The 25,099-nt window shown below is 37.9% G+C and overlaps 3 protein-coding genes across 3 annotated transcripts; 2 read left to right on the forward strand and 1 right to left on the reverse strand.

The window, feature by feature from the left end:
- Positions 1 to 313: 313 nt before the first annotated feature.
- Positions 314 to 2,489, reverse strand: LOC106908991 (sialidase-3-like). Its single transcript, XM_014975278.2, has 2 exons — positions 2,195 to 2,489; positions 314 to 1,698 (listed from the first exon to the last, which is right to left on the reverse strand). Exons 1-2 carry the CDS (start codon positions 2,411 to 2,413, stop codon positions 760 to 762), a joined length of 1,158 nt encoding a protein of 385 aa, XP_014830764.2. The 5' UTR covers positions 2,414 to 2,489; the 3' UTR covers positions 314 to 759.
- A 4,793-nt stretch (positions 2,490 to 7,282) lies between these two features.
- Positions 7,283 to 8,780, forward strand: LOC148155942 (sialidase-3-like). Its single transcript, XM_088010646.1, has 2 exons — positions 7,283 to 7,520; positions 7,663 to 8,780. Exons 1-2 carry the CDS (start codon positions 7,299 to 7,301, stop codon positions 8,638 to 8,640), a joined length of 1,200 nt encoding a protein of 399 aa, XP_087866772.1. The 5' UTR covers positions 7,283 to 7,298; the 3' UTR covers positions 8,641 to 8,780.
- A 3,580-nt stretch (positions 8,781 to 12,360) lies between these two features.
- slc25a1b (slc25a1 solute carrier family 25 member 1b) lies at positions 12,361 to 24,903 on the forward strand. Its single transcript, XM_015006145.2, has 9 exons — positions 12,361 to 12,771; positions 19,126 to 19,233; positions 20,333 to 20,432; positions 21,132 to 21,270; positions 21,978 to 22,062; positions 22,288 to 22,392; positions 22,477 to 22,592; positions 22,675 to 22,748; positions 23,344 to 24,903. Exons 1-9 carry the CDS (start codon positions 12,660 to 12,662, stop codon positions 23,456 to 23,458), a joined length of 954 nt encoding a protein of 317 aa, XP_014861631.2. The 5' UTR covers positions 12,361 to 12,659; the 3' UTR covers positions 23,459 to 24,903.
- Positions 24,904 to 25,099: the final 196 nt, after the last annotated feature.

The following is a 25,099-nucleotide window of genomic DNA, read 5'->3' on the forward strand; positions in this document are numbered from 1 at the left end:
CTTGTGGAACATATAAAAACATGCAGGACTTGTATTTCTCAATGCTCTGGTCAAACGGGGAGAGATTTAGTGCTCATCTGTGAATTCACATTTTATTTTGTAAATGTGAAGCCTAAGTTAACAGAACAAATAAAAGTAAATAATGACTCAAACCTGCCAGGTGAGGACGCTCTGAAAAAGTGTCACCATCTATTATTTTTATTATTTTTATTTTTTCTTGTTTTTACTTTTTTTCCTGTTTGAAATAAATAAATAAATAAATAAAACACAAAATATAGGTTATTACACACACACACACACACACGCACTAATGTTTTCAAGATAGATATTTAGGCTTTATTGTGTCCCAAAGATGACATGGGTTCACTTAGAAACACATTCATTCAAAGATAAGTCAAACATAAAAATACAGACAGCTAAAAATAGTTCACATTCATTAAAGGAAACCAAACTGAAGAGAATCAAATAAAGGCAATGTGGCTATGAAGCCCTGCTAACTTAGAACGCTTGTTGCAGAGGATACAAATGGTTTAGCTTCTGCTTTCTGTCAATAGCTAATGAAAACACAACAATTAAAATTAATATATTACATCAGAACAATATAATAAACTATTTTAATACAGAAAGATGCGATTCATCAAAAGAATGTTTAATAGCTGCTCAAAGATTCAACATAAGGTCTACATTGCATTGCTGGCAAGTGTCACTAAATACACCACACAAGATATTCTTCTATTGAATAATAATGATACAGTTTTTTCAAGTCTGGAAGTCTGGAATGCCCCTCAGGACCTCTTCATAGGTGAACACCTGACATGCTATCTGGTCTATAGCAGATTTCTCTCCACACTCCATCAGACATGCAAACCAGCCATCTTCAATGTAAGTCAGGTCAGAGTAACCACTGGGTCCCTTGTTAATGACCCAGGGTTGGCTCCATACCAGATTTAATTCTCCAACTGATGTCACTGGGGAAGTGTTCAGATACACTCCCAGATCAAGTCTTTCCAAATCTGACCTCTGATTTGTCGGGTGTGAAAAAAGTAGCCACTTTTCCTCACTGGGTTTTGCATCTCCAGTCTGAGCTGGAAAAGAAATCACACTCCCCTGGCAACCTTTATGTACTTCCACAAGGGGTGTAGTAGTTCTGAGTGTACTGACACCACTCTTATCAATCTTAGCTTGGACTCGATGGCTTCCCAAACTGCGAGCATTGCAGTAGATCAAGCTCTCTCCGTTGCTGCTATCAAAAACCTCAGTCATCTCACATTCTCCTGATATTTCAGACAGCATTTCCTCACATTTCCATGTGCTACCATAATCATCACTATAAAAGTAGAATGCATGTGAAATTGGTTTTTCATCTTCCGGACCAATGTAAGCATAAGCTGGAACAATCATTCTGCCACTGTCAGTCTGAATGCCGTGGCCCGGTCCAACAGCAAATGTAGACCAGTTATTCATCTCAGGCAGCTGGTTGGTCAGATCAATGAATTCACTCCACTTGTCGTCATTCTTCTTTGTGATGTAGCACAGACGTGCCATGTTGAGGTGATGCTTTAGCTGAAACCACTGTGTCTCACTGACATAGTTGAAGAAAAGGAACAGTGTCTCTGTGTGTTTTTCATACACAACGCAGGGGTTCATCGGATGATATCCGCAGGTGCACTTCTTCATTATTTCTTTAGGCGTAGACCACTGAAAAAGATCAATTAGATTCGATTTAGGACCTAAAGTGAAACAATACATACAGCATGTGACATATTTATTTAATGTCTTAGGTTGTGTTCTGTTGAAATAATTAGTTGCTGCACATCTGTAGGAGTCATTCATTTTTTTTTTTTTTTTTTTTTTTTTTTCCATGCGATCATCTCCACCAGGGAGCGTATTTACAAGGACCGCTATTTCATTTTGTGTAGTGAGTACGTCGGAAAAGAGGTGAAGCTGCTTAAAATCAAATTTGATTCTGTTCAGGAGTTGCTAATCGTGGGGGCAAACGGTTTTCTACTGTTTTTGGTTTTCACACTGATTTATTGGTTCTAAATGAAAATTGCAATACTATGGACATTGTGAAGGAAATAAATGGCTTTATGATTAAGTCCAAATTAAGATCGGCATTGAACGCACGTAAAACCAAAGCCTACCAGGAACAACAGAACCAGTAGCCAGAACCAATATGGGACAACATAATTACCTTCACTCCCGACTCTCTCTTCACTTTTCCTACACTCATAACCAGCGCCACTGCGTCAGAATCATCTCGGGATATCCGCTTCTCTGCAAAGGCAAAGAGTTTTTTTTCATTTTCGTTGTAGTAAATAGCAGGAATCCTGAACACTTCTCCGTCCTTTGACTTAAAAATGATTTGTTTTTCGATTCTTTGTTCACCACTTTTTGAACTGGTTGTACCCATGGATGCTAATGGAGAGAAAAAATGATTAACTAAAGAATTAGAAAGCGTTGTATAAACAACGGTCTGCTTGCTGCTTGTTTTGGGAAACGATTTTTGTAATGGACGCTTACTTCCCGTTTGTTTCTTGTTGCCATGACAACCCAGACGTTATCAAGTCGCTGTTTCCTGTGGTCGACATATTACTTCTTAGAGTAATATTCTGTTATTATGTGCGTTAGGTGTCTGCAACATATTTCTTAGAATATATGTGTAGTTAATGAGTTAAAATTATTTGTTTTCAACACATAACAGCGAACCGGAAGCGGTATTTAAACCTTTTTCACCTTTTTCCCAGCACCGTTTCCGGGTGCTGGGAAACTAGACGCCTCATGGAGCGCTGAGTCCTACGTAACAGCGTCCGCCATCTTCTATGTGGCAGCAGGGCGATTGGAGCTCCTTAAGTCCTGTGCTGTGTGGACTTGTTTCAACCGTTTTACGAAACAAACTGGATTCATTGGCATTACCTTTCACAGGTAAGGATGAAAAATCAGAATTACTTTACTTTGCAGCCAGAAATTTGCTTCTAAACAACCGAGAAATATTTTCTATATAGCTAAATTGGCCCGAAGAAACCACTGATTGTTAGCGTAGCAGCTAGCGTTTTCATACTGTGTTTTCTAATGAGAGAGAGCTGATGATAAACCGCTGTTAGAGGAGAAGTTAATTATTAAAGACCAGTGGATTTAGTGAGGAAACATCAGTCAGGATCAGAGCTGGAGCTGCTGTTCTTCAGTCTGTTTCCCAGCTCAGCTTCACCATGTCGGTATTTAGCTATAAAGATGCTACGAGTCAGAGCCCAACATGCTGAAAATGTCTTTTTCTGAATGTGAAGTAAACTTATATTTTCTATTACACTTTTGGATAATTTCTCTTTTATCCTTGGCTTTAGCCTGTGAACCAGGACGTCTCAGAAGTCATTGAGTTCTCCCAGTGTGACCAGCAGACTGAAGCCCTGCCTGTGACCAGTGTTCACAGTATAATAAATGTTTTATTCTTTCACTTTTTGTGTATTTTTAAATATCTCAGTCTGAAGTATTAGTGTATTAATACAGCTATTGTAATGAAATAAAAATAACTTACTCTGTTAGAATTATTTTCACTCTTTGCTGTCAATAGCAGAGTTGATATTCTGTAATAAATATTTTTCTCTGGAAAAAAGTAAGAAAAATATGTAGTTTAATGTTTGACAATGACTGATTTATAAATCAAAAGTCATTGATTTCTCAATTATGTATAAAAAATAAATACAAGAAAATAATTTTCTTGTCTTAAAACATTAAATGTACATTAAATTATGGAATTATGTAAATGTGTTCTTTAATAAAACATTGTAAAAGTGTGTCTTCATCAATGTCAATATAAGACTTATCAGAATAATTTCTATCAAAAACATCATGCTCTTTATTCAGAAATGCCCCAAAACAATTAAATAATCACATCAAAAGTTAGAAACTCTGACTTTAGTAATTTCTTTGATTACCAAATATATTCTTGTGTGTGAGAAAATGTGTCAATGACAGGCATTAATTTACTTACACTTATTATAACTTACTGTACTTTGCAAGACGGCACTTTCTGAGGTTCTGTCTATTTACTTGTATTAGCTTACTGCATGCCAATAAACTTGAGAAAGCTGTGAAGAATATATCCACAGCTATTAAGGAAAGAAACTACTTAGCTTACTGAGCTAACCACTAGCTACAAAATATGAAGTACACAAACATTGTAATAAAGAATCCTGACTTGGTGTACTAAATTATTTGGAATATTAGAGATAGACATGGTGAAAAATTGTAAATTATATTTTGACATTCTGAAATGTGCCATTACAATTTGTGAAAAAAAGTATGCTAGATGCAAGTTATGAGATGTTAGATGATACTTGATGTTCAAATTGTGCTTTACTTCTGCATGCCTTTAGTGACCAAATTTATTGAGGGACAGATAGTTGTCAGTGCTAGATGCTCAGTGGTTACTATTTGTTTTCTGTTGCGGTTGCAACATAGTATGTGTTTTGTACTGCTGCTGTTGCAGCTTCTCTTCACACTAGAACCTATTAGTTGTTTAAAGCTAAAAACACTTCACCATTTTAGATCTCACTGGCTGTTGAAAAAGAAAAGGCTGATTTGTTGGATTTTTCCTGTAGCTGTGCAACTGTTGAAACATTTATGTAACCATGCAGTTGCACTTCTTTACCAGACTGCACACTTCAACTCCAGCTGCTTACTGTTCCTTCTGCACTGACCTGCACACATGATTTACAAAAATGGTACAGACCAAGAGCACACCCAGGTGAAAAAAAAGTATACTTTAGTATATTTCAAACAAATTTGTGAAAGTACACTTTAAGTATACTAAGTATTAAGTGTACTACCTATAAGTATATCTGAAGTATACTTGTACCAATTTTGAAATTAGAACTTCAAACACACTTAATTAACCAGGGAAATAAATGGCTTTATGATTAAGTCCAAATGAAGATCGCCATTGAACGCACGTAAAACCAAAGCCTACCAGGAACAACAGAACCAGTAGCCTACAATATGGGACAACATAATTACCTTCACTCCCGAGTTTCTCTTCACTTTTCCTACACTCATGACCAGCGCCACTGCGTCAGAATCATCTCGGGATATCTGCTTCTCTGCAAAGGGAAAGAGTTTTTTTTTTTCATTTTAGTTGTAGTAAATAGCAGGAATCCTGAACACTTCTCCGTCTTTTAACTTAAAAATGATTTGTTTTTCGATTCTTTGTTCACCACTTTTTGAACTGGTTGTACCCATGGATGCTAATGGAGAGAAAAAATTATTAACTAAAGAATTACAAGAATTACAAAATAAAACTAATTAATACTTATGCAGAAGTATGTCTTTTAGTGTGTTTAATGTAATATGTAGGCATACTTTTTAAGTATCTAAAAAGTATGAATTTTTAAGTGCCTTAATAATCTTTTAATTATTATTAAAATTGCATACAATAAAAAATTATAATCATGATGTAATGTTTAAAAAAGTACCCAATCCATTTTCAGATGTGTGATGTAAAACCTTTTAATCAACGGCATTAGCGCCAGTTTGTACTCCAGACCAGATGGTGGCGGTATTGCACACTTTCATTTATTTAAAAAACGCCACAAAGAGAAGAAAAAACTTGAACCCAGGGAAGATAAGCGCTGTTCAAATTCGCCATTTTTACTCACATAATATTGCCTTAAAAGTAGAGAGGGCCTTGACAATAGTTACTAATTTTGGTAAATTCAAGCTGGTGACGTCCTAATCCGAGCAAGGGTTCGCTGTAAATGTAGCGTTTACTTCATTTTTTCTACCGCAGAAGTTTTGTCAAAAAAGCGTAAAAGGCTAAATTTCAAAATATTGTAAAAACTTTTTTTATATATATAAAAATATCTGTGGGGGAAAAAAAACAGTCCATGCATTCTCATTTCAAAGATATTCACTTAAATTTTCACTTTATGGTACATGTTCACATTTTTTATTGACTGTATATCAAATATATTTTAAATTTAACTGAAGATATGACATAATACAATATATAATATTTAATAAAATACGAAGACTTAAATCTTATTGTATGGACTAGGTCATCAAATCACGACGTTACCTGTAGGAATTTTTAATGTCCAGCAGGTGTCAGTATTGAGTGACACAGTATCAACACAGAATCGACACAGTTTTGCTATGTGTCGAAACGATACATGACGCCTCATCTACCCATCACTACCGACCACCATGGCGTTGTAAGACGCCGGCCAGCCAGGCATGCCTGAACCCAAACAAAAACCCCTTTTAGTTTAGTCTGCCACACAGACTAAACTAAAAGCAGAAGCTGGCTCCACAGGGGTGGACCATGTTCAAATTCTAACTTCAGGACCCATCCTGCATTTCCTCTTTTTTTGTCTCTCATTTGTTACTTGTGTAATAACTGTGGGTAGAGTTATTACACAAATTCTTTAGAAAAAAGAAGGAAATATAGCTGAAAGCAATCATTGTGTGCTTTGCAGAGAGGTAACTAAATTGTTGCATTGATATACATGTGGAGCTAATGAAAGAAAAAATCTGTGTGGATTTTTAGTCATCTACAATCTGGATAAACTTGTAAACTCCCTGCAGGTTGCCAAGATCGACAGCGGATAAGGAGGAGAACAGATGCGGATAACTGAACAACGTCTTCTTAGAGATTGTTAGAAAATATTTGAGAAAGTTACAGCAAGTAACAAAGTTTAATACTATAGAACACATGTGTCAAACTCCAGTCCTCAAGGGCTGCTGTCCTGCAACTTTTAGATGTGCCTCTGATGCACCACACTTGAATAGAATAATTAGGTCATTAGCAGGACTCTGGAGAACTGATCTACACATGGAGGAGGTAATTAAGCCATTTCATTCCAGTGTTTTGTACCTGTGGCACATCTAAAAACTGCAGGACAGCAGGTCTTGAGGACTGGAGTTTGACACCCCTGCTATAGAAAGATGACTTTGTGTAGTTCATGTTTAGTTCTTCAGCTGTGACACTTCCTCATTTAAGAAAAACTCTACACAAAGTATTGTCAGTATTACCTTACAGGTACAAAAACAGGACAGTTAAAGAAAGATGTTCCTTCATATCTGTGATGAGATTATTTCATCAGAGAAGGTGTAGTAAAACATCCTTCATCTAAATCATTTTTCTAATCCTCTGACAAATCCAAGCTACCTTGAAGAGAAGAATAACATAGGAAGTTTCCTCCCACCTCAGACTCTGCTGTTGATGATTATAAAGGAGGCAATCACTGGACAGGAGGAGCCAGACTCACTTTCTTTGTAATACGTTGCACTCGAGACTTTAAGCTATGGGCTGCAGCAATTCAACTCCAATAGAAACCCAGAAAGAGAAAACAACTGTTTTTCTCTCCAAGGAAAAAATCTTCAGGATCCCTGCTCTCATATTTGTTGGGAATGAAACTCTGTTGGCCTTTGCAGAGAAACGAAAATCTAAAGACGATTCCAGCAGCGAGGCTCTTGTCATGAAGACAGGAAAACTGACCAAAGCTGGCAACTCTGTGGAAGTTGAGGTAAATATCAGCATTTGTTCTTTAATTTCTTTAGTGATCCATGTTTTTTTTGCATCACTGTTGCAAAAACAAAACAAAAAAAAAACATAAGTTCAATCAAAATGTTAAGTGTTGACATTTACTTTAATTGTTCCTGTTTAAGTGGTCAGATTCTAAAGAAGTCGTGAAGAAGGAAGATCTCGGTGGACACCGCCCTATGAACCCGTGCCCGATCTACGCAAAGGAAAGAAACACAATTTACCTGTTTTTCATCGGGGTTAAAGGAACCACTTCAGAAAGACATCAGATATTTTGGGGCATCAACGAGACCCGTCTGTACTACATCACCACCAAGGATGGCGGCGAATCCTGGAGCCACCCCATTGATCTGACTGAGACACTTCCTGAAATAAAGAATTGGGCAACATTTGCTGTCGGACCGGGTCATGGTATTCAGACCGAGACTGGCAAACTGATCGTTCCTGCTTATGCTTACCCTTCTTGTTCCAGCAGTTGTACAAGCTGCCGTAGTTGCCTGGCTAATTTGTTTTGTTGTTGTGATTCCTTGTGTTGTACAAAGTACTGTCCTCCTCCCCATGCGCTCATTATTTATAGTGACAATGAGGAGAACTTCAAATGTGGAAACATGCTAGAAAAAACATCACTAGAATGTGAAATAGCTGAGATGACAGACCAAGGCGAGAGGTTGTACTGCAACGCTCGAAGTCAGGGAAACATTCGGGTGGAAGCGTTCCTGGATGATAGTGGGGATGCTATCAGAGAAGTCACGTCTAAGCTTGTGGAAACAAAGTCAGGCTGTCAGGGCAGTGTGGTCTCCTTCCCAGCTCAACCTGAGGAAGATGGTTCAAATCAGGGAACTCTGTGGCTGCTTTACTCCCATCCAACGTGTAGATGTGAAAGAGAGAACTTAGGGGTGTATCTAAACAAATCCCCAACAGATCCAAGTGCATGGAGCCAACCCCGGGTCATTAACCAGGGACCCAGCGGTTATTCTGACCTGGCTTACATACAGAATGGCTGGTTTGCATGTCTGATGGAGCGTGGGGAGAAAACTTATATTGAAGAGATAGCATATTTACTATTCAGCTATGGTGACCTCCAGAAAGGGATCACAGGGTAAATGTGACTTCAAAAAAAAATGTGTATGAAGGGACGTTGAACCAAACAGATAGCCTGCTCATTTTTAACCTATGAAGAAGTCCAGCAGACCATTCCAAAGTAAAGGTCCATTCTGTTAACGTGATACATCATCCTCTTCAAATTCCTTCTCATTCAGTCCATGTAAAACTGCAGTACTGATGTGTTTTTGAGCATAAAACAAACACAGTTATTCACTTTTGCATTCTTGCTTTAGATTCAAATTATTATTGATAAAAATGATGCGATGATTTGCAGTATTCAGTGTGTAAAATTGATTCATAGTGTATTTGAGTTACATTGCATTTCAGTGTATAGACCTCTGACTTGTTAATAAAACCCTTGTATAAGGTTTTTCTTGTGTTTTTATTGATCAAAAAGTCAGTCTGTACCTGTCTGCATCTCTGTTGTTCAGATTTAAAGCAACCTTCATTTCACTCTCATGAGCTTCTCATACACATTCTCATGTAAAACAGCAAAGAAATATTTCAATCTTCAGGTTTCATGAGCGTGTCAGGAATGTCTCTGCTCGCATATACATAAAATGTGAAAACTGCTCGACTCCCTGATGGTTCGCCTTTTGCTCTTATGAAATTTCATGGCATGTAATCTATCACAAGTATACTTGTGATAAATCTAAGAGCTCATGCCCCCTATTTTTCTACTCATTTTTTCTTATTGTATTCTTTTTGAACGGCAAATTATGTTGTCAAAGACACTGGAATAGTTTGAGGAAAGTTTCACAACCCTTCTCAAATTCACGCTCTTTCTGTTCAAATGAGAATCTGGTTTTCTCCCGTTTTAAGCAGGACATGATGTCAGTCAGCCACTGAGCGAGAGAAAGTGGAGACGCTTTCCTTCACCTGAACAGAACGGCTCAGAAGAGAGATGAGCGATAGATGTTGGTGTTAACTTTGATTCACTGCTCTCTCTGCCATTTTGCTCATGTTCAAACTTGAGCAAAACCAAAACAAGTGGATGAGGGACACTTCAACATATTTGTGTTGCACACAGTGCAGGCTGACATTGAGACACATAGTGGATAGTTTCAGTTTAAAGATGTGAACTTTATGCACCACTTCAAGTTGGTGCATAGCACACTCTGTGTCTAGCTCACACAGTAGACTCCTCCATCACTCAGTTCAGATGACCCGAGTCCTGCTGGTTCCAAACTTCTTCTATTGACCAATGATGAAGGTCCCTGAGCTAATTGGGACCTAAAGAGCAGAAATGTTTCTGGATCCTCCCCAACATTTCTGCCTCAAGACAATCCTGTCTCTGAGATTAACAGACAATTCCTTTGATTTCATGCTTGGTGTTTGACCTCTGACCTGCTGTCAGCTGTTGGACATTATGTAGAATGGTGTGTATCTTTTCAAATCCAGTCCAATCAACTGAATTTATCACAGACGAGCTGCATTTAAGTTAACAGAAAGCTCAGTTTTAAGCTTCAAGGCAAAGACTGAATACTTCCTTAAACGTGATTTGATTAGGTATTTGTGGAAGGAGAGTTTTATGTCCGTCCGCCATCTTCTGATCACATCCACGCTTCTTCACTGCCACCTTGGTGTTTAAGATTTCCATTTAATCGTTACTGTGATGGCTGGTTAACATGACATCAGGAATCAATTGTTCAAAATTGTATTGATTTCTAATTCAGGAAATAATTATTTTATTAAAATTGTGTTTTTATTTATTTTTTTCTTCTCCTTTGAAACGCAGTTGAATGTCACTGACCAGTGACAGTAAAAATACAGGACAAACAACCATCAACATATCTAATGAATTTATGCTGCCAGACAGTGACATCTTGTGGTGAACTTGTAAATTGCAACCCATACTGCGTTTTTATGAAGAAATTGCTGTTTGGGCCCCCTTGGTGGCTGCAGTAGGTCATGATTTATGAGCTGCCGTGCAATGTGCATCGCATCCAAACTCCGAAAGACTTCTTCTTCAGGGGCAGAGAAAGGAAAGATTAAGAATACAAAAAATAAAAAATAATGCTCAGAAAAATGTATGTTTGCGTGTCTCTTGGTAATGCAATGTTTAAGAAAAATGTTTGTGTCACTGCCAATAGAAATTGAGAGCGTCCAGTTCAACAGCCAAACATTTATGCAAGCGTCTTTGTGTGAACTGAATTTAAACTTTAAATGTGTTGATTCTTGTGGTTGACTTCATATATTTTTGAGGGTTTTTTTTACTTCAAATTACATGTTTGAAATGTTTGCTAACAATATAACTTCTCAATGTTTTAGACATTTTGAATAGCAAAATATTTGTACATGTGGCTCATTGATATCTCGATGAGGTAGAAGCTATTTACTATAATCGGAGATATGTTGATTGCTGCTCAACATAATAAAATATGACTAAAACGAACATTAGTTTTACATCAACTTATAAGTTATGTGAAACTTCTCCAAGAACACAGTTAAAATTTCTTGGTGGCACAGAATCAGTCCCAATTCCCTGACCACATTATAAGAGAAATGTGACAGTATAAAATAAATGGCAATTAAAAATAACCAATTATGCTAATAAGTAAACTGAAATAGAAAACTTTTATATATAGTACATATACATATATAGTTCTACATTTCCTTGATTTAAAAAGTTCGTTTGGGCTTTCTGTGTGTTAGATATGTTAATATATTTTAGGAGGATTACAGTGTTGAGTGAGCATTTTGCAATTGGTATTGTTTTATTAATGCGTTTATGCCAGTCAAATAACTGCATATCGAGCAATGACAGACTTCATTTTGTTTTGTTTGTTTTATTTAAAATTTATTTGAACTTTATATAGAGGTGGGTAGTAACTTCTATGAAAAAAAGCCTTTGAAAGTATATTCACTACAACATACTTTTTACTTTCATTTGAGTAACATTATTATTAAGTATTACTTCTTTCTTTTGAGTAAAAGTGTGAATGTTACTCACATAGTGTGAGTAACCAAAATACACTTGACACAAACCCAGAATTTGTACATATGTTTATTTTTTGGCTGATTAAGTTATTTTAAAATCACAAATCAGCTGTTAAGCTCAGTGGCTTAGTACTTGAGAATAATTTTTTTTTTTAAATTTATTTATTTATTTTTAAACCAAATACTGTTTTTACGTTTACCTTATTTAAGTTTAAGTAACTTCTTGGACAATTATTTTTTTCTTGTGTTGAAGTAGTGGTACTGGACTACAATGTTTGGGTACTCTAAGTCACCTCTGTGTATTAATGATTGTTTTCTTCATCAAGCCTTTGCACTAAACTGACACTGGCATAAAATGAAGCAGAGCACTGCTTTATTTTACAGCAATAGAAGACTTGAACTCAAGGAGGACGTTTAAAAATGCCATAGTTCAAGAAAACCTTAATAATTACACAAAATTCAGGTTAAAAGTCTAATTTATTTTTTTTAATCTAATTTGATCATTTCTGCCACATTTTATCCAAATTATAACTGTACAAAAATCAGTAATCAACAATAAATAGCATACACAAATGTTTGAAAATATTATAAGTATTAATCTTACTCTAAAACAGAATTTAAAATTTCTATAATTGACTAAGGCATTTCCCTTCCAAATAAAACTGCCGCAAAACCCTTTGTCCAGATTCCCAGTAAAAGGTAAACAGTGCCCTCTGCTGGCAAGCTCTTAGAAATAATTATATCGGTCCACCTTAAAAATAACAAACATGGCGTTTTTCCGTGTTGGTGGGGCGAAGTGTCACGTCCTGCCCCGCCCGTCGGTGCTTTCAAGGCTCCGTAAATGCCACAGAGGGAACTTTACTGACAAAAGTCCACAGACATCATGAACTCCTGATATGCACTAAGTCCAATGGTCAACATCGCCAGGCTGGCCTTTGGATGTCCGCGGCGCCGCTCTTGCTCAAAGCAGCCAGTCTGCATGAGGACTTCAAAGCCGAGTGAGTGTGTGGCGGCCAACTGCGCGTGTTGATTTAAAAACAGAAAAAAAGAAAAAAGTTAGGCCGAGGGGACCGCAGGCATGTCTGAACCGAGAAGATTTGTGAGTCCGTTTCACCGACCGCAGTTTTTAGCTGCTGCAGCTCCGGCGGGGAAAGCCAAGCTAACGCACCCGGGCAAGGCTATTCTGGCAGGTAAGGAAGGGGTGACAGCGGGGCTGAGCGCTGGGGTCTGCGCCTGAGTTTACAAGCTCCAGCGCTGTCAGCTCACTGGACTCAAGTGTGTTTCCTTTCAGTTCCTAGGGAAACTATCACTTTTTTTAGGACTACCCTGCTAAATTACTAATGAATGTGGATATCTAAGAAAGTATGTGTGTTGACCAAGGTATTCTCAATAGTAATGCTAGTGTTTCTTTTCTTTTTTATATAGTCATTGCGGAACAAGTTGTTTCCGATCCAACTTTAGAATATATCTGAAGTGTACAAGAATTAAAAAATAAAATGAAATCCAAAAATGTTTATTTTACACATGAAATCAGACGCTCTTAAAATAAAATACTGGAGCAAGTGTCACAGGAATGTCTATGTACTTTTGACCTTTGACCCCTTCACCAGCAACATTGGAAATACAAACAGATTCCATAAATCCGAAACTCTGTTTTAAAGAAAAGATGTATTGGCTGCCTTTATTTTACAAGTTGCAACAAAATCAATGCAGATTCTGCTTTGTGCAAACTGCTATAGTTAAAGTTTGATCTGTTTAAATATTTTCTTTTGCGAACTAAGGATAAAATAACAACCCAGAATCCTTAATGATTCTGTGAATTAAGCCTTTAGTTAGCACTGAATCAGAAGTTCTGAATCAGCTACCAGCTTCAGCATCATGTGCGTTGCTCGTGCCACCCCCCTGCAAGAGTGGTTCCCTTGGCGGTGAGCCATTACAAGTTGATAGATTAACCTAATAAAGTTTTGGAGCTGTCTACATGGGTCCAGTTCTCTGTTATTTAATTACACTGACATAAAAATCATTTTGAGCAGAATAAAATCTAAAGTTGCATTGCAGAAGTTTAGCTAGTTCAACTTCAGAATTAAGTGTTTGCACTAAAGCATGTTGGCATCCTCACAGTATGATAATCTTGTGTAGTAATGCTACATTTCATTTGCAAATCTTAAACATGAATCTACATAGAATGCTTTCATTTCTGTGATGTTAAGCAGAAGAACAACCACGATTCTTCCATGTACTGAAATCTCTCTTTACATCTCAGTAAAAGGAGTTTAGAAATGGTGGAACATTTTAGTGCTGTTGAAACCACAACTTTTAAAAACGTCACCTTTTTTTCACACTATCTGACACTGGATCAAACTAAAGGTTTTCTGTTTTAGGTCAGTGAAGATTCCTATTTGCTCAATTAAAGAATTATAAGAGGTTTTCTTAAGACATTTGATTTGAATTTATTTAGATTTAGAGGTTTACGTAGACTTAAACAGGGGTCTGCAACCTTCACAATACAAAAAGCCATTTTTACCTTCAGTTCAGCGCCGCAAACGTTAGCGAATCTTTTGAAAAAATACATCTTATAGTTTTTTTTAAATATAAATATCTAATGACAGCAGATATTTTTAAATAAAAATATGCCGTCATATTTAAAGAGCAACCACTTTCTGCCTATTTTCAGGTTTCAATGTATATAAAAAATGCAGCACATTTCCAAAAAGATGTCTAATTTTTTTTTTTTTTTTACGTGGGATGTTGATATTTGCACATAGTTTTCAGCATAATAAAAAGAAACGTAGATCTGAATAAAAACGATCGGTACTTTTACTGTGATTCTGTGGTGAAAAATTAAATGTAATTATTCCATGAAAAATCAGAAAAAATGCTAAAACCTGCATTTGTTGCTATATCTATTTTTGAAACTGCAGCTGTTTCAGTTTTTAGTCAAAGTTTTTTGGATCCGTAGGTTGTAGACTCCTGCACTATGAGGAAGACTATACCCAAATAACATAGAACCACCCAGTCGATGATTTCATAGCTTAGCAAGCGTCTGATAGGTTAATTCAAAACATCTGAGTCAGGTGGAGGTGAACCTGTGGCTGTCATATTCACCATTTCAAGTTTTCTGCAGTTGTTTTTTTTTTTCTCTTTTAGAGTAACCGTATAGAGAATAGTTTACTTTAAGGGCAACATGGGCGGTCTGCAGCCTGACCCAGTTACAGCTGGTCCCTTGGGTGAAATGGGCCAAAATTCCAGCAAACTATTGTGTAAGAACGCACAAAGTGAGTCATAGAGTTTAAAGATGATTCTGAAGATCCCCATTGTAACTAAACACAACACACAGTGACTTTATTCTGGATATTTTTTGTGTGAAAACTTAATGTTTTTTTAATGAAAAAATTCCCAAAGGCTTCTGTCACTCATTATTAGTGATGATTAGATAGAGCAGATGAAATACTTTTTGATGAGAGCTGAATGGAAGTGTGTGATCAGAGAAGACTTTAGGACGGTTCTTAAAGGTGTTAGTCATTTTGTTCTGTAATGTTCCACTTTGCATCAGGTACCTCAGACTTCAGCTCAAGCCCCTTTTGCCCCCCGGCTCTCTAGTCAATCAATGACAGACGGTTGGACTCGCAGATCAGCATGTACTGGAGAATAATCTCCTATCGGCAACGTTGCGTCATGGGCACCGTTAACACAGATACCGTGACTATTGGACACTACTACTACTGATCACGTTTAAAACATCAATGAGATTCACAGTCGTCGCCCATCGTTTTCCTGAACGTGACTCCCTGTGTGTGTTTATTAACCTGCTGCCCTCATTGGGTTTGCTCAGAAGCCCGGGACCCGGCGCTCGTGGTCACGAGCCACAATGACGAAGCACTTTGCTCCCAGATTACAACACGCCTGCGCCGGCCCCAGGCTCAGTTCAGGGGCTCAGCACAGGGGCTTAACTTTCCTTTTTTTTTTTTTCACTGATGTTACAAACAGATTGCTTTTTTCAAACTTGTCCTCAGGGTGGAGTGGTCAGGGTAACATTTGAGGGCATAAAAGCAACAAGCTTACTCTATATGTTTATGTAAGACAAAACATGGAGAAAACACTGTAGTCCTCATAGTTGCTGCCATAGACTGGTTTTATGCACATCCACTTGTTTAAAGGTGCAGCTCAGAAATCTGCCTGTCTCTCTAGCAAATAAAAAAAGGAGAATAGACAAGCGAATTACTACCTAAGGATTATCTCTATTTAAACAGAACAACTTTAGAGATTCTGTGTTGGATTTTTCTAGTTCTAATTCTACTTCTAACTTTCCCTTAAATGGGATCTTAACTATAGTGGGGCTGAAACAATTAATTGGATTAATCGTCAACTAATTTAGTAATTGATTAATCATTGACTGCAGTATACAGACTCCATAAAGGCTATTAGCCTAAAGAACAACATATTCAGAGCACAAGTTAAGCCAGATCTGTACACATGTATATACATTTTATCTGTAAATGTGTTCAACACAGAAATCATGAAGTGGTATAACTTTAGCTTCACCTGGTTCAGATTTTATATATAAAAAAACTCCTATTAGACACCTTTTGCTAATCCAGTTGTTAATCACTTAATCCCACAAAAGTAATCAACAAATCATTGCTACCTTGTATTGATGTTAAGTCAAACATGTTGTGGATAGAAGTATTTTTAAAAATACAGATTCATATTTTTTTCTTTTTTTTTGCTAGAAATTATCTTGCATTCACTAAAAGAATACTGCTGTTGCATTTTAGGCAAAAATAAATGTTTTCCTTTTTAAAAAAGGAATTTAATTACTTGTTTTTTTTATGACTTAGTATATTTCTTGTATTGTATTAAAAAAAGGCTTATGTGGTTAAATGAAGAATCTGGAGAATGTGAAAATTACTCTTATCTGATTAATCATCAGAATAATTTTTAGAGTAATTCCTATTACTAATAATCATTAGTGCAGGCCTCAACTGAAGCCTAACTAGTTCAGATCTCTTGTGTTGTCACCATACTCACTATTTAAATGTTAAACGTTGCTGTTACTAGTGGAATCCCCCAGAGGCTAATTGTGTTCACAGATAACCTAAAACCAGTAAATAACTATGTAGGTATTTAGGTCTCGAATACTTTAGCAACTTTTTCGGCCACATTTTTTTTCCCTAAAGTCCAAAAAAAAAACAATACTTCATTCCAAATGTCAAGCTAACATATGTGACCAACTCTGTCGACAGTGTCGTTATGACAACGCGCTGCTCCTCAATTTCTGACTTGCAAACTTGCGGGACGAAAAGCAGCGTGATGCATGTTGTAGGAGGTTGTTTCAGGTCTTCAGCACAAATGAATGCAGATTTAGCTTGTTGTTCCTCTTAGATCTCCCTTTAGAGATAAATGTGTGTCTGTGTGCTTGAGGCGTTTCGACCTCAAGGAGACGTCCGCGCGCCTCCTCAAACGTCAGCATTCCATTCAGAGATATGGAGTTTTCACTGAAGGCAGCGATGATGTGCTAGTTTATCTGATGTTGACTCAGAGAAGAAGAAAATAAATAATTTTCAGTATTTGTATCCTTGTCAGATGTCTGTAGAGACACCTAGTAAGTGGGCCAAGATAATCTAATTTACTCTCATCAGAGTTCGATTCACATCTCCCCAGGTGAACCAGGTAAACAAACTAGAGTCGTATTAAGGCAGACTAAACAGGGCTGATGTGAATGCACCCTTAATGATCGTTTGACCATCTATGGCTAAAAGTAAAATACTCTATACACATGATTGTGTTCCTCCAAGTGGCCAAATTATTATTTTCTGAATTAATCAGAAAATGAGGTTGGGCTGCTGTCAGTAGAAGTCACTCCAAGTGTCCAGCGTACTGACGTGAGCCGATCTTCATTGTCGCAGACGAAACAGCCGCATGGCATAGCATGAGACTGAATACTGTGACTATTAAATCAAGAGTTTCAATGGCTTGTTTTTACTAGTTTGATAAATTCTCTCTGGAACCTGGTTAACTCTCATTAGAAGCACTACAGTGTGTTTTGCTTGTTTTCATCTTGTTAAAATGATGTTTAAATCGATGGAACACATCTGAACTCGATAAACTGGTTCTTTGTCTTTCCCCAGCTTGAATATGTGGACCACTGCAGGTACTGCCAAGTCTCGTCTCTTGATGACTGTGTTGTGCACTGTGATTTTGATCCTGGCTTAATTTGTAGTTAGAGCTTCAGAGCCAGCCTCTAACTACACTGCCTGGGTGTGTCGCATCCAGCACTGTTGACACATTTAGAACAGGCTTTCATGAAACACTAGAAGGTTTTTGTGCAAGCCCCGGTTTGGGAAGGCTGCAATTCTGTGGTTGTATTTTGCACAAAACCCCCAACTTGTTTGAGTTGATTGTTGGCTTGAACCACTGCTGTGCTGAATTTCACTGCATGACTTTTTTTTGTATTTTTTGTTGGAAATGCATGTTAAGAGCATCAACACACTATGCCTTTTTTATTCATAGGGGCACATTCAAGCACAGTTGTTTTTTTTATGAAGCAATCTTAAAAATAAGATTATATCTCCCATTTTATCAGTGTGTTTTGTCATGTTAGCTTCTTTCCCTTTATGCATACAGTACACCTCTTGTTTGCGTTACAAGAATGTGTCCACTCACAGACACTGGATCTGCTCTGGTGGCTCACCAAAGTGCTGATCAAGAGGTCACACGCCCCCTTTGACTTGGAGCGGGGCCAAGGGGCGTATCTGAGGGTAGAATCACTCTGAGATCAGCCCAGCCAATCAGCTGCAGGCGCCGTGTTTGCTGTTCAACAGCAGATGTGTGACTGCCAGGAATTTAAGGTGGAACGGCTCCACTCGGTACCGTACGTTGGGAGTTTTCACAATCCAGCACCGGCTTCACTAACAACTCTTTCTTTGTGTTTTGTTTACATCTTTATGTCTCACGTCGTGCGTAGCGCTTTATTCATGTTTTTAAAGCATGTTGTGTTGTATTTTATTCCGTGTGACAAAAACAAGAGCCTTTTTCATGTTTAGTTGTGTTAGATATGAATATTATTAGCACCCTTCTGACTTTTGTAACTTTACAACTTCAAAGTTGTTACATAAATTGGAATGGAAAGAAAATTATGAATGGTTTTCACATTATTTACACAGAATCTATAAATACTGACTTCTGGATGTACTGACATCTTATTTAGGGGTATGAAAGTAAAGGGGACTGAATACAAGTGCATACCATATATTTCAGATTTTATGTATTCTTATGCAATTCATCAATCAACATCAATGTGGATGATTTTTACTTTTAGATATTTTTTGTTTACAATTTTATAGGATACTTTGATCTATTTTATGTGTAATTTTTTTTAAACAGAACTTAAAAACAACAAGCCATGAAGGGGACATTTTTTTGCCCCGTATGTTGTTGTGTGATAAAGAGCTGTTGTGTCCCTCGGCGGCTCCCTTTGTGTTGGTTCTTTGACCCGGTTTCGCCTCAGGAAACCGTCTTCACCCAGATGTTTTGTGTTCACTCAGGCGGGATTGCAGGAGGCATTGAGATCTGCATCACCTTCCCAACAGAGTATGTAAAAACACAGCTGCAGCTCGACGAGAAAGCCAACCCTCCCAAATACAGAGGAATCGGTGAGTTTGCCCTGACTAGTGTAACCCAGTGTGGCCTAAGCAACATTTAACTGATTATTTGTTGGTTTTGGAACTTGAAGGTCGTCCACCATCTTCTTTTGTTCCAGAAACTAAAAGGGGCGGTGTTATGTCACATCGACTTTTCTGATGTTCATAATGTTATTCCCTCATGGTGCCTTTGCATCTTTGAGAAATCTTTTAATCTCCCGTTGCAACCATTCAGCCATTCAAAACGTCTGGGTGAACGTAGCCACGCCTTCAAGACGCAGCTCCTCCTCCTCAGAGTTACAGTTTCCAAGCTTCCCACCTTCCGCCTCATACAGGAGACCACCCTCCCCTCCCCTCTCCTCTACTCAGCTCCTTCAGACTAAATTTTCTTTTAAGTCGTATTTGACATACAGGATTTTTTATTTTATTTTTTTGGAAACCGCTATTGAGTTGAAGTGAAACAGAAGAATTAGTAAATAGTTCTCTGTTTTTATGATGTTTCCCCCACCATGTTTAATGGTTGGAAGTGTTTAGTTTGAAAATCATACATAAATGGACTAAATGGAAAATGGACTGAATTTTTATCAGAGGTTTTTTATCAGAGGTGTCTCGATACAACATTTTTTTTTTTACTTTGGATACTATACAGAGATCGTGGCTTTTAGATCAAGCATCTCAAACATTGAGGAGTCCCCAACATGGAACAAAAATCAAAAGTTGTTTCAGCCTGGATTTAAAAAACCGGCTTCAGTTATTACTGAATATTGTGACTGAACTGTATTCCATCACTCAGAACTACTGTCACCAAGAAAACAAAAACAGTTTTCCAAATATAACAAACTAGAAATGAACTCACCTTTTAAAGTGAGAAGAAAATCTTTTTATGCTCTATGTATATTTAACCTGTGATAACTTGTGTTATCACAGGTTAAGAGTCATGCAAACAGACGTTTGTTACATCGTAAGCCAACCTTTGACTTTTGAACCTTGGCACAGATCTTTATACAAGCCCAACTTGAAAACAAAACTCCTCAGATCTTTGTGTCCCTTCAGCCTATTTAGGTGCCATTAATGCTTTAAAAACTAACTTGTGTCCATTTTGTCCTAACAGTGGACTGTGTGAAGCAGACGGTGAACGGCCATGGGGTGAAGGGGCTGTACAGAGGCCTGAGCTCGCTGCTCTACGGCTCTATACCCAAAGCAGCAGTCAGGTACTGCAGCCACAACACTAAACACACACAAGTGGTTCTCTAATAAACTATAGAGTTTATGGTTTACATTCTCTGCAGCAGCCTCTTTCCTTTTACACTGATTGTGTTTGTTGTTGATACAATCATTGTAACATGCATTTGATTAGAAAGTAAAGACTTCTCCATGTGAAGCACTCATGATGTCAACAAATTGTCTGTTGTGTCAACAAACTATTTTTTTTTTTGTCTGAGAAGTTGCTAAACATAGCGATAAGATTGCTAAGTTGGCAACAGTGTTGTGACTATTGTTTAACTGTGTACATCCAGATGTGGCGCTGTGGGCAGGTGTGTGAGTCAGCCCTCTGTCCCTGCAGATCAAACAGGGATGATTTTCATACCTTTGTGAAAGTTAAGATTGGTGGATAAAATAGTTTTGGATTTCCCAAAATTAAGGAAATCTGGGCCAATTTATCGGCGCACCGCTAGTATTTACACTTATGCTACACTGAGGGACTCCACACAAAAACTGACCTTCATGGCTTATCTGACATATTCTGTGATGTTGTATAATAAACAACAACTTTCTTCATGCTTCAAATCGTGAAGCATGTAGCATGAAGGAAGCAGGAAGCTAAAACTTCCTGCTTTCAATTATGCAGAACCACCCAGAGTTTCTCTGCGGTGTCAGTGATCGTCTCCATGTCCTCCTCACCCTGGCAGGTTCGGGATGTTTGAATTCCTCAGTAATAAAATGCGAGACGAGAGCGGCAAACTAGACAGCAAACGAGGATTCCTCTGTGGTCTTGGAGCCGGAGTCGCCGAGGCCGTGATGGTAGTCTGTCCAATGGAGACTGTTAAGGTATAATTAAAAAGTTACAATACTTTGGGGAAGTTAAAATATTTTTGTGTACACACACAGGGCCTTGCAAAAGTGTTCATACCCCTTGAAGAGTCACTGTACAATCACAAATCTCTTTGGATTTTATTGAGATTTTATATGATAGAGCAGCAGAAAATGATGCATAATTATGAAATGACAAAAATTATACATAGTTTTTCCAACTATTTTGTAATTAAATATCTGAAATATATACTCTGATATCCCTAAATGAAATCCAATGTAGCCATTTATTCTTCGCAGGTCATTTACTTAATAAAATTTAAAAAAATATTAGTCAAAATAATTTTTTGTAGCACGATGAAATGGAAAAAAGCTTCAGGGGTATGACTGTTTTTTAAAGGCACCAAAAATGCAAATGAATGTCATAGAAAAAAAACAATGTGTGTTATGTGCCTCTCAGGAAATTCCCTGTTTTTCTTGTTCTATGAGAACTTACATTTCAAGAACAATCACTTCTCAGAGAAGAAGTAGAAGAAGAAGCTGCAGCAGTGGAAGTTCTTGTGCAAAAGAACAAGTGAAAATGTGTCTGGATATATTTTATTTTACTGTTTGGTGGATCTAAGCTAAACCCCAGCAGCTTCACTAAACTCAAAAACAGACTCTGGGCTCCTGCTGTGTAATTTTACTCATGTAAACAAACTTCTTATTCTTCTTTGTCTTTTTAGGTTAAATTCATCCATGATCAAACATCAGCTAACCCAAAGTATAGAGGATTTTTTCACGGGGTGAGGGAGATTGTAAGGACCCAAGGTGAGGAAGGTTTTATTTATATATACTGCCCCCTGCTGGTTAACCACCGCTATGCACATAATGATTCTGCCACATTGGAAATGATTGGTTCTGCTGGGTCCGTGTTCAGTTGAACGAAAACTACACGGACCAAGCAGTTCATCTTTCCTCTCTGATTCGTTTATGTTATTTTAACAGACCATATCCTCCTTCCACTTTGTTAATGAAGTGTTTTGTTGTTTTCAGGACTAAAGGGGACCTATCAGGGACTGACTGCCACTGTGCTGAAACAGGGCTCCAATCAGGCCATCCGCTTCTACGTCATGACCTCACTGAGAAACTGGTACAAAGGTATGAAAATAAACCGCTGCAGTAATAAAAGTCCATCTAAAGCTGCAGCTTTTTCAAACAGACCGCTTCTCGTCCCTCTTAAAGGTGACGACCCCAACAAAGTCATCAACCCCCTCATCACCGGGCTGTTTGGAGCTTTCGCCGGAGCCGCCAGTGTCTTTGGAAACACTCCACTGGATGTGATTAAGACCAGGATGCAGGTCAGCTCCCTCGCACATTTGATCCTTGCCTCAGAACTCGACCTGCAGCGCTGTTGGTGACGGGTTGTGTTTTTGTCAACAGGGACTCGATGCCCACAAGTACAAAAGCACAGTGGACTGTGCCGTTCAAATCATGAAGCATGAAGGGCCAATGGCGTAAGTGCAATGGGACAGACTGAAGCTGGGGATAAAAGTTTCTCTTTTTGATCTCTGCTGTGGTTGCCCGGTGAAGGGGTGGTGACCTGCAGGATGGACTCCGCCTCTCACCCAATGACTGCTGGAGATTGCCATCGCTCCTACTCAGAAACAACCAATAGGAGCCAGGAGGAGGGTCTTAGGACTGTCAGTCATGCTGGTGTACGCATTGCTCACTCCGTCCCCCACACAGCGTGTACGAGCTCACGATTGCTGGTTTGCCGACGCTGTGCTAATGGAAGCTAAGAGATCACCATGTACACAAGCATGATTGACAGTGCTAAGACCCTCCTCCTGGCTGTGATTGGTTGTTTCTGACCAAGATCGGTGCATTTCTGCAGATGACAGTAGGATCACAGGGAGAAGGCAGAAGAGTTAGATTATTTTCCCACAGATTTTCTGTCTCATATTCTACTGTCAGGACATAATGATGGCTTAAACAAATATGTAAAAAATGCATTTTCCTAAAAGCTAACTACATACTGCAGCTTTAAGTAGCAAAATCACAATTGAATCACAGTGTCTTCATGTAACATCATGCTCTCCCCATGTCCAGGTTCTACAAAGGTACCATTCCTCGTCTGGGTCGGGTGTGTATGGATGTCGCCATTGTCTTCATCATCTATGAGGAAGTTGTCAAGTTCTTGAACATTATGTGGAAGAATAACTAATCCGGACGCCCGCTTACTGCACTACCTGGAGCGCTCAAACAGTTACTAAAACAGGCTAAAAATCCCATCTTCTTAAATCGGGTCTTCTCGGTCCTAACGTTTACCTCCAAGTATTTTCAGGTAGAAATCAGAAACGGGTTGGTTTAGTACTTCATTCTTTGTTTCTTACAGCACAGCAGCACAGAAGCAGTGCAAGCATTACCACCTGCATTACCACATGCAACCAATGGTACCTTAGAGATGCAGAAATGCTGCTCACGTTTGCTCTTTCCTCCCGCCTCTCTCAAATTTCCTGATGGGGGAATTTTCCTTAAGAGCCAAGTGAAAAGCAGCCAGTAGATCTGCTCTACTAAGAGATGTTAGTGCCTTTCAGCACAAACTAATGCTGTGTTCACTTGATACAAAGCTAACAGCCAGCCCCTTATAATGTGATTTAAACACTAGAGGAAAAAATATATACTTGAAGAAAAACAAAAAACAACTCAGAGATCTAACATTTTAAACCCTTTATTATTATTATTTTTTACTTGTGAGGAAGTAGAAAGTTCATTAAATTGGTACCTAATGCAATAAATAATATGCTGCTGAGGGTCAAATAAATAAATAAACAAATGCCTTAATTCTAGAATGTTTAAACATGTAGATTATGTTATGAGGTGTAATTTAAAGATATTGTTGTATGACAATTTGTTTAATATCCTTTAAGGATGAGTCAGAGGCGGTGTGAGGAGGGTTCGCCTTTAATTCACAAAGATGTTCTATATTAATTTACGTGTTGCCCTGGGAAGTGCCTGTGTTTTCTGTGGTTCGTTTTGAGCTTAAGGATGAGAGAAGGATGTCTTCCATCACTACAGATTTAGGAGTGAACTCGGTTTTATACACTGTTGTTAATTCTCCAGCTGTGCCTAAGGTATTTCTAACACGTTTATATCTTCTCAACTCATCTGTATCAGCATCAGTGTTTCTTTATGCTTTTTTCTTTTTCTTTTTTTTTTGCTCTAAATTGTATACTTTGCTTTTAAAGTGCTTCGGATGCAACTAATGGTGCCTTTCATCTCTGTCCATAGATTCTTTTGTAATACAGGTACCTAATTTCGGTCTTTCTCAAGTTAATTGCCTTTACTTTTTATGCCATCTGAGGACCTAATGTGCCAACTGCTGCTCATAACACAATTGTATGTTATGGACTTAGAGCTTGTAGCTTGTGAAACTGGCTTGTTTACATGCAATGCTAATTCTTATTTTGCTTATTGCAGTCTTTGTGTGCAACACGCTATGTTTACTGTGAATTATACTTATCTTTCATGTTAATCTCTTAACCCTGGCCTCCATCACAGCTATTTAAATATATCTGGGGTTTTTGGATTAACACTGAAAATGTTCACAGACCATAGAACATCATGTCCCTTCTGTCTCATTACTACAAATAAACATGGTTCAGACTATTTGCTCTGTGTGTGTTTATTTTTTTGTTGTTCTTTGCTCACAAACTGTACTCACACTGTACCATTGTTCGTTTCGCATTAGATGGACGATGATTTTGTAAGGTGTACATGGAAATGTAATGCTTATATTCATTAAACCCTGGCAGATTAAAATGTTGAAATTATTTTCATTTCCCATAAGTTTCTGTCTTATAGA

Source organism: Poecilia mexicana, unplaced genomic scaffold (genome assembly GCF_051168715.1).
Source record: "Poecilia mexicana isolate PSO_F unplaced genomic scaffold, ASM5116871v1 scaffold_12, whole genome shotgun sequence".
NCBI lineage: Eukaryota > Metazoa > Chordata > Actinopteri > Cyprinodontiformes > Poeciliidae > Poecilia > Poecilia mexicana.

Bases quoted from the DNA above. Each gene is read 5' to 3' on its own strand.
- LOC106908991 (XM_014975278.2), bottom strand. From the start codon at position 2,413: ATGGGTACAACCAGTTCAAAAAGTGGTGAACAAAGAATCGAAAAACAA. The intron at 1,699-2,194 runs GTAATTATGTTG...GATCTTTTTCAG, and splicing joins AGAGAGAGTCGGGAGTGAAG to TGGTCTACGCCTAAAGAAAT.
- LOC148155942 (XM_088010646.1), top strand. From the start codon at position 7,299: ATGGGCTGCAGCAATTCAACTCCAATAGAAACCCAGAAAGAGAAAACA. The intron at 7,521-7,662 runs GTAAATATCAGC...TTCCTGTTTAAG, and splicing joins GCAACTCTGTGGAAGTTGAG to TGGTCAGATTCTAAAGAAGT.
- slc25a1b (XM_015006145.2), top strand. From the start codon at position 12,660: ATGTCTGAACCGAGAAGATTTGTGAGTCCGTTTCACCGACCGCAGTTT. The intron at 12,772-19,125 runs GTAAGGAAGGGG...GTGTTCACTCAG, and splicing joins GGGCAAGGCTATTCTGGCAG to GCGGGATTGCAGGAGGCATT. The intron at 20,433-21,131 runs GTACTGCAGCCA...TCACCCTGGCAG, and splicing joins ATACCCAAAGCAGCAGTCAG to GTTCGGGATGTTTGAATTCC.